This window comes from Mchenga conophoros, unplaced genomic scaffold (genome assembly GCF_057382185.1).
Source record: "Mchenga conophoros isolate Kocher_MC1m ecotype Shallow Benthic unplaced genomic scaffold, M_conophoros_male_GT1.1 unmapped_scaffold_5, whole genome shotgun sequence".
In the NCBI taxonomy this organism is placed as follows: Eukaryota; Metazoa; Chordata; class Actinopteri; order Cichliformes; family Cichlidae; genus Mchenga; species Mchenga conophoros.
Window position 1 is genome coordinate 394175 of NW_028182332.1, and position 12694 is coordinate 406868.

At 44.2% G+C, this 12694-nt stretch overlaps 1 protein-coding gene across 3 annotated transcripts in view; it reads left to right on the plus strand.

Annotated features, from left to right (window-relative positions):
- LOC146546194 (MAM domain-containing glycosylphosphatidylinositol anchor protein 2-like) overlaps positions 1-12694 on the plus strand; it is a 154683-nt gene that overhangs the window by 115196 nt on the left and 26793 nt on the right. The window contains exons 12-15 of one of the 3 annotated variants that reach the window (XR_014891017.1): positions 2235-2255; positions 4075-4230; positions 5144-5561; positions 5640-5680. Coding sequence is in view for 2 of the 3 variants with exons in the window: in XM_085266636.1 (XP_085122762.1) it covers positions 2235-2255; positions 4075-4230; positions 5144-5163 (197 nt within the window). In the remaining variant the exon portion in view is untranslated. Of the gene's footprint in view, positions 1-2234; positions 2256-4074; positions 4231-5143; positions 12499-12694 lie in introns of those variants that run through there. The other 2 variants (XM_085266636.1, XM_085266635.1) reach the window with 2 other exon arrangements.

Below are 12694 nucleotides of genomic sequence, written 5' to 3' on the forward strand. Positions count from 1 at the left end.
CGCCCCATGTTTGTGCAACATGCCCTTTTTCCTCCACCTAAATGCTTTGTATCTAACATGCACACATGAACACATCAGAGAGCAACTTGCTTATCTTGCCCAAGGACACTTATGCATGTAGACTGGACAATAGACCCTGTGCACGAGACAATGCTAACTTCCTGGTTTGAGACCGGATGTGGGGTTGTGCATTTCCGGTAGCTTTACTTTGCGGTCAATCGCTACTGCGAAGATATATCCTCCAAAATCATGTCCAAAACTGGAAAACGTAAAGATGGCGTTAAGTTACAAAGAGCAGAAGGTGGGAACACTCACCGCTGTCGTGTCATAAAAAATCTAATGATCAATTTTGACGTTTAAAGCGTTTAGATCGATCAGCTGTTTACATCACTCAACACAAGCAGAGCTGCATCACTGCAGCAGAAGACACATCGTCCACATTCAGAAGCACATCTCTGTGTAGTGACTGGTCTCATGATTCAAACAGGCCAATGTTCAGCATTCAAACTACAGGTGAAGAACAGTCAAACCAGATGTTTCCCCATTATGTCGATATCAGCTAGTCAGGTACACACCTACACAGCATGTTAACAAACCGTGAAAAAAGCCACACAAAATGAATGATTGCTGGTAACGGTTTCTATACGTTAGTATTTACGAAGGGTATGTTGTGACTTACCTTCAAGATTACAGCGGTCCCTCGCTATAACGCGGTTCACCTTTCACCTCGCTGTTTCGCAGAGTTTTTAGTGCAAGTTTGCATGCTTATTTTTACGTCACATTGTGTCCTGCGTCCTGATCGCTGCATCGATGCTAGCAGTGTGACTCTGCAGTGCAGCGCTGTATGTCCACGATGTCCACCAAACGTTTGGCACCGTCAAAAATAACATTGGCTTTCTTCCTGCAGTAAATATAAACAACGACAGTATTCAGGAAGAAAAACAAACATTGCAGATATTTTATCGTAACTCTGGTTTTACGTGTCTCATCAACACAATTTAAAAACTGGTATAAAGTCCACACTTTGTCCGTCAGTTGTTCCGTCTGTCCTGCTCACATCTCCAATGGTTGTACACGTTGTCATTAACGTGGCTTCACTCCACATCAGCCGCTTTGCTAAAACACCGGTGTCGCACATAAGGACGCTGTCAGAGCCTGTCAGCCACGTTGATCAGCTGCTTATATACGAATGTGAATCGCGTGATTGGCTGGACTGTGGGATAAGGCGGCATCGTTCTGATCCCACACGGGAGCAGCCAGTCACTGACTCACACTGCAAAAGGTTAGGTTAGATGTTCTTTTGTGCACGACGCAGATTTTCTGTGCCAGCAGTGCACAATTGCGCACGCGCACAGCTTAGAGGGAACACTGGCCAGGAATCAAACTACCAACCTTCCTTCTCTACCTCCTGAGCTACAGACACCGCAGAGAGCAGCTCAGGTTTCAGTATCTTGCCCAAGGATACTTATGCCTGCAGACTGACGTTCAGGTGGGTCACATGATGCTCTGCATGTCACCATGTGACATCTGTCAAAGCTGGATTTAAGAGAAGAATGGATACCCTGAACCCTGCAATTAGGTAATAAAAGCTGTTTCCACTGCGTGTGATTTAGTAAATTTAGGTTTTCTAATCCTTCATTAGTTTGTAAATGAATTTCCTCCCAACACAACACCTTGGCCATGGTTCAGGGTTCTTGTCAGATCAGCATTTCCTGATGTCCCACGGTTTGGATAAGAACAGCATTTCCAGCATGGTTTACATTTGGTCAGACACTGAAGTGCTGTGGTAATATTATTGAGACTGCCACAGTGTAACAAAGCACAGGACAAGCGCACACCTCAGTGTGTCGAGGCTACTTCCACTTTCGAACAGCTGCTTGAGTGTTCAAGGGTTTTATAGGTTAGAATCAGGGTTGGGTTGTAGGGTAAGCAGCCTGGGAGTGTCACCGAGGTCCGCACAATCCAATCTATTCTTATATCATAACTTTAGCATGATGAAATGTGTCCAGGACAGAGGGGCTCGCTATCAAACAGGTTTACACTGAAAGGTCACTTCCTGTTTTTTGTCTTGTATTTCGTCATGATCTAAAAAGCTGTTTGCAGTCCAGCTTGGTTTGAAACGACACCGTTCTCACGTTTGTGTCACAGTTACTGTCCTGGATCATAACGGTTCTGCTCACACTGAGTGTTTTTGGACTGTTCTGACTGACCTCTTCTTTTTTGTCCCTTCACAGCTCCTGTTAACCCACATCTCAGTAAGTATCTGCCCACACTGACACACAGTCACACACTGGGCTGCACTTGGGTTTAAAACAGTCCAAATGGCCTTCTATACTGGGAACATAGCTAAAGGTGGATTAGCCATATACAAAGAGTGTAGGCTCCTGCAGGAAGTACAGGAAAAGCTTTTCAGGTGCGTCCCACCTGAGCTGCTTACAATCAGCTGATATTTATTTATTCTAATATCATAACTTCTATGAAACGTGACCTGGCCAGCGGCGCTCAGAGTCCAGGTGGAAGTTTGAACATTTTAAGTCATATGATATCATTGGTCGATCACATCGTGGTTATTCCAGCGCTCTTCTGTTATTTTAGCATTTTGGTTATTGTTGTTTGTTAGTTAGTTGCTTCCTGTGACTAAAAGTTGGTCATATTTTTACAGGTAAAAGTTTATATAGCGTCTTATTTTCCTTGAAATGTGACGGGTGTCCGTATGTCTACTTTTCGCTTCCTTCCATGCGCTGACATTTTGCATAGGACCTTCCCATCCTGTTTGTTGGTGACAGATCAAACGTGCGCGTCTACCCTTGCTGCACGAGGAGATTACTCCTGATTGGATCACTTCCAAACTCGCCCTGCCTCTCTGCACAACTTAAATAATTCTGATTGAATCTCATCTCTCGGGAACTTTTTCATCTTGTTCTGTTCGTCGGTAAAGCGTCAAAATATTTCATCACGGTTTTTTGTCCTCGTGCGTTAGTTTAGTTATCGAAAATAAAGGTAGCTGATGAAAACTACGACTGAAAATAAACACTGGTTTGGAGCCAGTTCGCTTTGGCTGCAAGGAATTCAATGACTCCTCCAGTTCCATCTAACAAGCCTCTGGCAGTTTGTGGTGCATATGCTGTGAGAAACACAGCTCCATGGTGTTTTGGTCGAGTGTTAACTCTAAGCTCCACATGCTCTAAGGATTGAAAAGTCTCCATGGCATCACCAAATGCTCCAAAGTGAGCGAGCACAGTGTAGAAACTGTGAAACGCATTTGTACCATGGTACTGACTACTCAGAGTTTGGCTTCACGTTGTGACATTTACATTTAACGTACAACTGAGCCTGCTGTGCTGTAGCTCTAATACTTTACCTACTCCATCTATTGCCAGCGTCTGTAACTTAGTCATTTTGTTGCTGAACTGCAGAGCTGCTGCAGTGACAGACTGCTGCATCCTCGATGCATGAAGGAGCGTTTCTGCAGGTCCTTCCTCCCTGCAGCTGTCAGACTGCACAATCAGAACTGCTCCCAACAAACAGATGTTTACATCTGCACTGTAACTGCAATAAGTTAATTAACCGATTCACTCTACAACCTGCTCTGCCTCTTATCTGTAGCTATTTTTATTTAATTTAATAACTGTACATTACTCTCTGTTTATAGTAACCATTGTCCTTAATGTTTCTGCTCTGTGTCCTGTGTACTGTTTGTTTGTGTATCTGTCTTTCTGGCTGCTGTTTCAACCAAATTTCCCCTTGTGGGACAATTAAAGGATTATTCTATTCTATTCTATTCTATTCTAATAGAATTGCTGGTTTCATTAAATATGCTAAAGTTATTATTATTAACAAATCAGCTTATTCTGAGCTGATCAGGTGGGAGTGGAACAACCCAACAGCTGACAGGGAAACAGCCAATCACATCACACTTCATGAATCCAGACTTGGAATATTTAATATTCACAAGTTATTAACTGATTTTCATGGACAATGAAACAAATAACTCTTGAATTTGATTTAGATTTTTCTGTAGGTCGAGCGTGTATTTATCAAGGTTGTATTTGTGTGTGTGGTTTGTGTGTTCAGGGGAGTTCCAGTGTGGTTTCGAGGATGAGGCATTGTGTTTGTTCTCTCAGGACAAAAATGACGTGTTCGACTGGACACGCCACAGTGCCGCCACACGAGACACCAAATATACGCCAAACACGGGACCAAGCTCTGACCGCACCGGCTCCAAGCAGGGTACACACACACACACACACAGACAGACACACACACACACAGACAGACACACACACACACACGCAGACACACACACGCAGACACACGCAGACACACACACGCAGACACACACGCAGACACACACACACACGCAGACACACACACACGCAGACACACACGCAGACACACACACACACGCAGACACACACACACACGCAGACACAGACACACACACAGACACACACACACACACACACACGCAGACACACACGCAGACACACACACACACACACACGCAGACACACACACACACACACACACACAGACGCACACACACACACACACAGACACACACACACACAGACACACACGCAGACACACACGCAGACACACACACACACACACACACACAGACACACACGCAGACACACACACACAGACACACACGCAGACACACACACAGACACACACACACACACACACACACAGACACACACACAGACACACAGACACACACACACACACACACACAGATGTACAGATTTCATTCATGTATTTAGTTTGGTTTTCTACACTTCATTTAGCCCATATTTGGTCGTAATCTGAATTCATAATTATTATTAGTATTATTCAAATGTGTAATTGTTGCAGAGGGGCTGAATCCTTCTGCTGCTGAACTGTTGGGTGGGTCAGATTTATCAGTAATGGATAACAGCTGATTCAGTGACCTCCTGAACAGGTCACCAGTCAGTCACCGGTCACAGAGCGAGCTTTCTTGATCAGTTTACACAGTGTGTTGGGGTCACCAGCTTCAGCACATTTAGGACCTGGCATCAACATATGTGGACATCACATCAGTCAGAGATGCAAACATGAGCCTTTTCTGGCTTCCTCCTATGCTGCTGTTGCTCATTGCATTCACTGCTTTTTGCAGTAGCAGCGAGGCTTCTCTGACTCTGTCAGGAGTCGTGGTGTGGAGCGAGGGCAAAGAGGACTCAAACGCAGGACTGGTTGAGGAGTGACAAACTGAAAGCCGTGTTTATTATAAAAAGTGGACAAACCGAACATGAGATGAAGGCACAGGAATGACGGCAAGACAACATCGCATCAATGACACGACAAAGAACTGGAATTAAATGCACAGGTTGAATGATGACAATGATTGGAAACAGGTGAGTACAGGGCTGAGCATAATCTGACTAATGACATAGGAGACAAGCTGACGCGGGAAAACAGGAAGTGAGAACATTAATGTGGCAAACTAAACTGAACAAACTGAAATCACTGGGTCAACGACCCAGGTACTCTGACACTCTACAACATCTCCACCCTTCTCCGTGGTTGTTCCTCAGGTAAACACGTTTCCGGCGTACAAAGATCCAAGGATTTCACATTTGATCCATCCATTCGCATCCGCTTATCCTTTTCAGGGTCGCGGGGGTGCTGGAGCCTATCCCAGCTGTCATAGGGCGAGAGGCAGGGTACACCCTGGACAGGTCGCCAGTCTGTCGCAGGGCCAACACACAGTGACAGACAACCATTCACACTCACATTCACTCGCACATTCACACCTAGTGGCAATTTGGATTATCCAATTAACCTATCCCCACAAGCTGCATGTCTTTGGACGGTGGGAGGAAGCCGGAGTACCCGGAGGGAACCCACGCAGACACACACACACGAGGAGAACATGCAAACTCCACACAGAAAGACCCCGGCCTGATGGTGGAATTGAACTCTGGACCTTCTTGCTGTGCGGCAACAGTGCTAATCACCGTGCCACCGTGCTGCCCCGTGCTGATTTCACATTTGATCCATCAGTCCATAATACCTTTTTCCAGTCTTCAGCAGTCCAGTGTCGGTGTTTCATGGCCCAGACGAGCCTCTTTGTCTTATTCTGACATCTGGCTTTCTCGCTGCAACTCATCCTGTCAAACCTGCAGCTTGAAGTCTTCTCTTCACAGCTGAAAAAGACTTTCTTACTACGAGCACTGTTAAGCTGCTTGAAGCTGTTGTCCTGTGAGCCGCCATCACACAGCTGTTAACTCTCAGAAACTTGTCCTCTGATTCACTGGTGTCTCTGCAGACCTCTTCCTGTCACAGGTGGTTTCTCAGCCTTTGGATGCTGAAGGAAACTGGACTCACTGACACTTTGACTTTCTTTGTAATTTCTCTCTAGGACACACCGACATTTATAAGTGTTATGATGGTCCGTCTCTCTTCCATTGTTAATCACCTTTTCTGTACCAACACACTGCTTTCTGCAGTACAGTACTGTTCAGCTGATGCTGACGAGGGTACCACAGTGTGTCCAACACTGCTTTATGCAGACAGACGGGGCTGTAAGTAATCCAGAAAGGTTGGAACACCTGTAGGAATTAGTAGCACCAGCTTCCAAGGCTTGATCAACCTCCATTGCTGCAGAACAGCTTTAAACTGTTAACCCATGCTGTGTTCCCTGAAAAAGGCCTTTTTCTATCATTCAATAATAAATGCACATTATTTTTCCATTTTGGGTAATCCTACCTTGTTTTTGTAATTTCTGGCAGTTTACTACTTTCCTTTCTACCATTTCAAGCTGTTCATTGGACTGTAACAACTTGAACTGCAGTAAAAACCTGGAAAAATTTGACTGGTGTATGTTCTCCTGAGAACTTTTTTGTGATTTCCTTCATATTTGGAGCTAAAAGAGCCACCCATCATGTGACATATCAATGGAAAGCCCATGATGTCCTCTATTTAATACATCAGGACTTAGTAGGATAGCTCAAATAGACCAAAAGCAAATTTCCATTACAGAGGACATAAACCAATAGGCTGGTTTTCAGGAGGATGTGAGAGAAAATAAGGATAACTGGTGACTGTAAATGATATTAAAAAGGTTTCAGTGTATGTTTTATATTGGTGTCTGAAGTTGTATTCACTTGTTAGAAAACATCTGTTCCATTGCAAGTGGAAATCTCTTTTTCTATCCCACTTCAGTTCTTTCCAGACTTAAACAAACTGAAATTTCAGAACCATGAAATCATCTCTTTGCTCTGGGTGTGCGTCTGTTTAGTGTCTCTGTGTTTCATGGGGGCGATCGTGGCTCAAGAGTTGGCAGTTCGTCTTGTAATCGGAAGGTTGCCGGTTCGAGCCCCGGCTTGGACAGTCTCGTTCGTTGTGTCCTTGGGCAAGACACTTCACCCGTGTTTGTCTACTGGTGGTGGTCAGAGGGCCCGGTGGCGCCAGTGTCCGGCAGCCTCGCCTCTGTCAGTGCGCCCCAGGGTGGCTGTGGCTACAATGTAGCTGCCATCACCAGTGTGTGAAACTGACTCTGACTGTTAATCATTTCATTGAACTGTTCGACAGGGACCAAACCGTTGCTAACATGTGTTGCAGAGACAGGCGATGCCCACCCTGAACAAATAAAAAAGCAGCAACGGGTGTGAGGAGTGCTCACTGACTGAATGAGAGCACCATGATTGACACACTACAGAGTTTTATTCTGCATCGGATAAAATGGTTTGTTTCCATAGTGTAGTTTAGGGAAAAGGAGTGCCTGACACTATGCCAGACTGTCACTGTCAGGAAACAATGACTTGAAAAAGAAAACAGATACAAAAATGGAAGAAGGGGGAAGGCATATGGAGGTGAGAAGAAAAGTCAGGAATGTGGGGTGAGAGCTGGGGCTTGAAATGTAGGGACTACAGCTGGGAAAAGGAGAAAGCTGGCCCTTTTATGTAATAGCGTGTTAGTTTTCTGTCAGATGTAATGGGATACAAACCGTCCAAAAGTTCTACTTTTCTCTCATCAGTCCACAGAAAAACTCTTGGAGACTATGAAGGTGTTTTTTGGACAGACCTTTGTGTCCTTTTTGTCACTGCTGCTTTTTGGCTTGGGACATTCAACATCTCCATTAGATCCCATTCCCAGAAGATTGTGATCTGTCTCTGTTAATGGGCTACCTGCTACATGACTTTATGGTGACTGTAATTAAACCTTTACTTACAGTGGTTTGCAAAAGTATTCGGCCCCCTTGAACTTTCCCACATCTTGTCACATCACAGCCACAAACATGAATCAGTTTTATTGGAATGATGATGATGGCGTGATGGATGAAGGTGAAAGACCAACACAAAGTGGTGCACACGTGAGAAGTGGAACGAAAATCAGACATGATTCCAAACATGTTTTACAAATAAATAACTGCAAAGTGGGGTGTGCGTAATTATTCAGCCCCCTTTGGTCTGAGTGCAGTCAGTTGTCCATAGACGTTGCCTGATGAGTGCTAATGACTAAACAGAGAGCACCTGTGTGTAATCTAATGTCAGTACAAATACAGCTGCTCTGTGACGGCTCCAGATGTTGTCTAAGAGAATATTGGGAGCAACAACACCATGAAGTCCAAAGAACACACCAGACAGGTCAGGGATAACGTTATTGAGAAATTTAAAGCAGGCTTAGGCTACAAAAATATTTCCCAAGCCTTGAACATCCCACGGAGCTCTGTTCAAGCCATCATTCAGAAATGGAAGGAGTATGGCACAACCGTAAACCTACCAAGACAAGGCCGTCCACCTAAACTCACAGGCCGAACAAGGAGTCTTTTTGTCGGAGTCTAAAATTGTGAGAGCGAGGCCAGTAAATCCACCTGCTGCGAACCAGGATTCAGGATCCCCAGCTGCGATGCAGGAAGGTTTCCAGCCTACTTAGAAGTGACAACTGCATTACTTCTTGACAGATAAGCTTATGAGATCTCAAAACAATACACTACCTGGGTAGTACCACTAACATTAACACTACACACACACTTCACACACCTGAACTGAAAAGACTGAAAAGAACTCTGAACTCTGAAACTGAAACTGAACTGACAGACTGACAAATATGGACTATTGGAACTGTTGAATGACTGTTTATGGTTTTGTTTAAATAAATGTTGACTGTTCTTTTAGCTGTGTGTCATTAGCTTCTTAGTCGATTCCTAGAGAACATGAGCCCAAGATCCTAACTTTCTCTACATTCTGTAGTCGTAAAGTATTGTGTGTTACATAGTACCTTTTCCTGGCGAGCCAGCCAGGAGTGATTAAAACACAGATGGACAGATGGATCTTAAACGGTCCATCGGTATTACTGGAGTTACTAGTCTAGATTCTGATGCTGATATTATTGCTTCCTTGGAGAAGTATGGGGTGGTAACAAGGATTCTAAGGGTCCCGAATGCACAACCAGACTGTGGGGAAACTGTCAGAATTTCCCCTTGAGATTGAAAATGTGACCAACAAGAATGTAAAATGGCAGGCTAGTCGCATTGAAGCGCCAGCACTGCATCATACTCCAAAGCCAGACCTTGTTTTGACTGACTCAAGCGATGAAAATGATATTGACAGTTTTTCTGACCACAGTACTACACCCTTGATAGAGACAGCAAAACTAAAGTACCACCACAGACGGCACCTTACATCCCAGCGAGTCACCCATTCAGCTAAATCTCAGACTTGTAGAGTTGTTAAACTAAAGACCACTCCAACCAAACTTCCAGTGGTGACAGATGAAGTAACTAACTCACCAGAGATACAGCGTATAGTAGTTAAACATGTAATCATAAATGACTCTGTCACTACACATAGCCAATCTAAATGGTTATGCTCACTCTCAGGCCGTGTGGGAACCCCCTCCACCAGATGCTAAACTTGACCAGATGCAATGACATTTTGGGCCTATGTTGGGATTTAAATATACAATCTTAATGCTTATTTGCTGAGTAGATTGTTTTACGAGAGGCCCAGACTTGACTAGGTCACAGGCTGACAGGAAACTGCATGTTTTTGCAGAATATGAGGAGCTGCAGGCAGAAACTAAGTAGAGTGTTTGATCGAAGCTTAAAGTGTGTGTGACGTCTAGAGGAAGAATATAAATAATCAGGCTTCTGTTTTCTGCCTGAGACTTGAGCTGTCATTGCTGGGTGTGCTAAGTCTCCATTTTCCAGAAAATGTAAAATTAAAGATCTTTTGAGTTTGACCACTTTGAGCCGTGTCTTTCTTGGCCGTTGAAGAATAAAAAGAACTGGATTTAATACCTACTAAGACAAAACCTATTGTGCATATGCATTCTGTCCCTGATTTCCCATACTACACTGACACAAGTGCAAGTGTATTGCAGGCCTATATCTCTGAAACTGAGAGTCTAAAGAAGCAGTTTGTGGAACTGCAGCTGCAACTGACGACAAAAGCATCTCAAAAGCAAAGAAAGTGACGTTATAGCAATGGAAAAAACACAAGAGCCACCTGCACCTGTAGTTGACATTCTGGTACACCAAGTTCCACCACAAACCCCAGTGAGAGCTGAGCCTAAGGCTTGGTTCTGTTTTAGGTGCGGTGAAGATGGCCATATAGCCAGGAACTGCGAAAATGCTATAAACAAGGCTGTGGTTGATCAAAAGTACAAAGAACTAAAAGCCAGACAGGAAGAATGGAAAGCCCAGCAGCAGGGTCAAGCTTTAAACTGGAGCAGGTTCCACTAATGGGACATATGGGAACCAAGAACATTCACAAGAGTCCCAATTCAGAACAGAGATGTCAAAGTAAACAACATGTTGAATCCATTTCAAGTCACCTTCCAAATGGACTAGTCGGATCAAGGTCTCTTGCAGAGGTTAAGATTGGGGAACTATCACATAGTTGCCTCATTGACTCAGGGTCTCAGGTTACCACGATTTCGACATCATTTCAGTTGACCCACTTACCTTCTCATCCTCTTTTGCCATTAAATGATCTGTTAGAAGTTGAAGGTGCTGCAGGCCAAATTGTCCCTTATCTTGGGTATACTGAAGTTGACATCAGTTTCCCAAAGTTTCACAGGGAAGGAGAAAGTTGTAACTGTAACTGTAGCCTAAAATGGACGTGTCAGAAATATCTGTGCAGGGCCCGGATCCACTCTTCTAGTCGAGCCCCAAAGCCAGTTCAGCCTGCAAAGTCAACCTCAAGGAAGTACTGGTTTTTCTTGATGATCTTATAGTGTTTTCCAATACTTTGAAGGAACATGAAGAAGAGCTTCTCCATTTAGGACACATGGTCTCAGAACAGGGAGTGGAGACAGATCCTGATAAAATCTCTGCACTGACACCATGGCCCAGACCCACAAACCTGTCAGAACTGAAGTCATTTTTAGGCTTCACCGGCTACTGTATTATCGCAGGTTTGTCAAAGATTATTCCAAAATTACAAGGCCATTGAATGATTTGACAGCTGGTTATGTCCCTGCCAGGAAGCTGAAACACCACAAATCACCATCAAACAGCGTCCTGAACCGTCCTTTGAAGGAGAAATGGACTCCCTTATGTGAGGAAGTTTTCAAGGCCCTCTTTGATAAGTTGACATCTGCACCAGTGCCTGGGTTTGCTGACCCCAGGAAACCCTATGATTTACATAGCGATACTAGTTCACATGGACTTGGTGCTGCCCTATACCAGGAAGAAGAAGATCGGTTAAGAGTCATCGCCTATGCCAGCAGAGGCCTGTCAAACTGTGAAAGAAGGTATCCCACTCACAAAATTGAATTTCTTGCACTGAAGCAATTACAGACAAGTTTGCTGATTATTTGTATGGAGCTGACTTTACCATCATGACTGACAATAACCCAATAACCTACGTGTTAACGTTTGCTAAACTTGACACAACTGGACACCGATGGCTTGCTGCTTTGTCGAATATCAATTTCAACATATAGTACAGAGCCGGTAAAAGAAATCAGGATGCGGATGGATTATCAAGACAGCTGCATGTTTCTGTTGAAACTGATGACAGTACAACTGCTGAGGACGAGAGAGTAAAGCAATTAATTGCAAAGTTTACAGAGGGAAACAGTGCAACATTTCCAATGGATGCTCTAAAAGCTGTATGCGAGAAGCACCACATCTCCTGACACCAAAAGGCTAAACCACCACCTAGCTTCTGCGGTGGAGTGTTTGGCAGTGGATGCAAGTGCGATACCTGACAAGTTTGTTCAAGCCGACGTGCTGACTGGTACTAGCACTCCTTCCTCTCCCAACAAGATTGGGCTGCAGAACAAAGGCGTGACCCTATAATAAGCAGAGTCATAGACCTTGTCCATACAGGAAAACGCCTTTCCTATCGTCTTAGGCAAAAGGAGGAAAGGGAAGTCCAACTCATGTTAAGAGTACAGGATCAGTTGTCCATAATAGACAATGTCTATACATATATATATATATATATGTATATGTACGGAAGCGAGTGAGCCAAGGCCAGACTCTTTTTCAACTAGTGCTCCCGAAGGGGTACAGGGAAGTAGCTCTTAAAAGTCTTCATGATGCAGTAGGTCACATGGGATTTGAAAGATGGACTAATCCAGTAGAACGGTTTAACTGTACACTGCTAGGGATGCTTGGAACACTCCAAGAAGAGGACAAACTAAAATGGCGTGATCATGTGCAGCCATTGGCTCACGCCTACAATTGCACAAAAAATGACACAACTGGGTATTC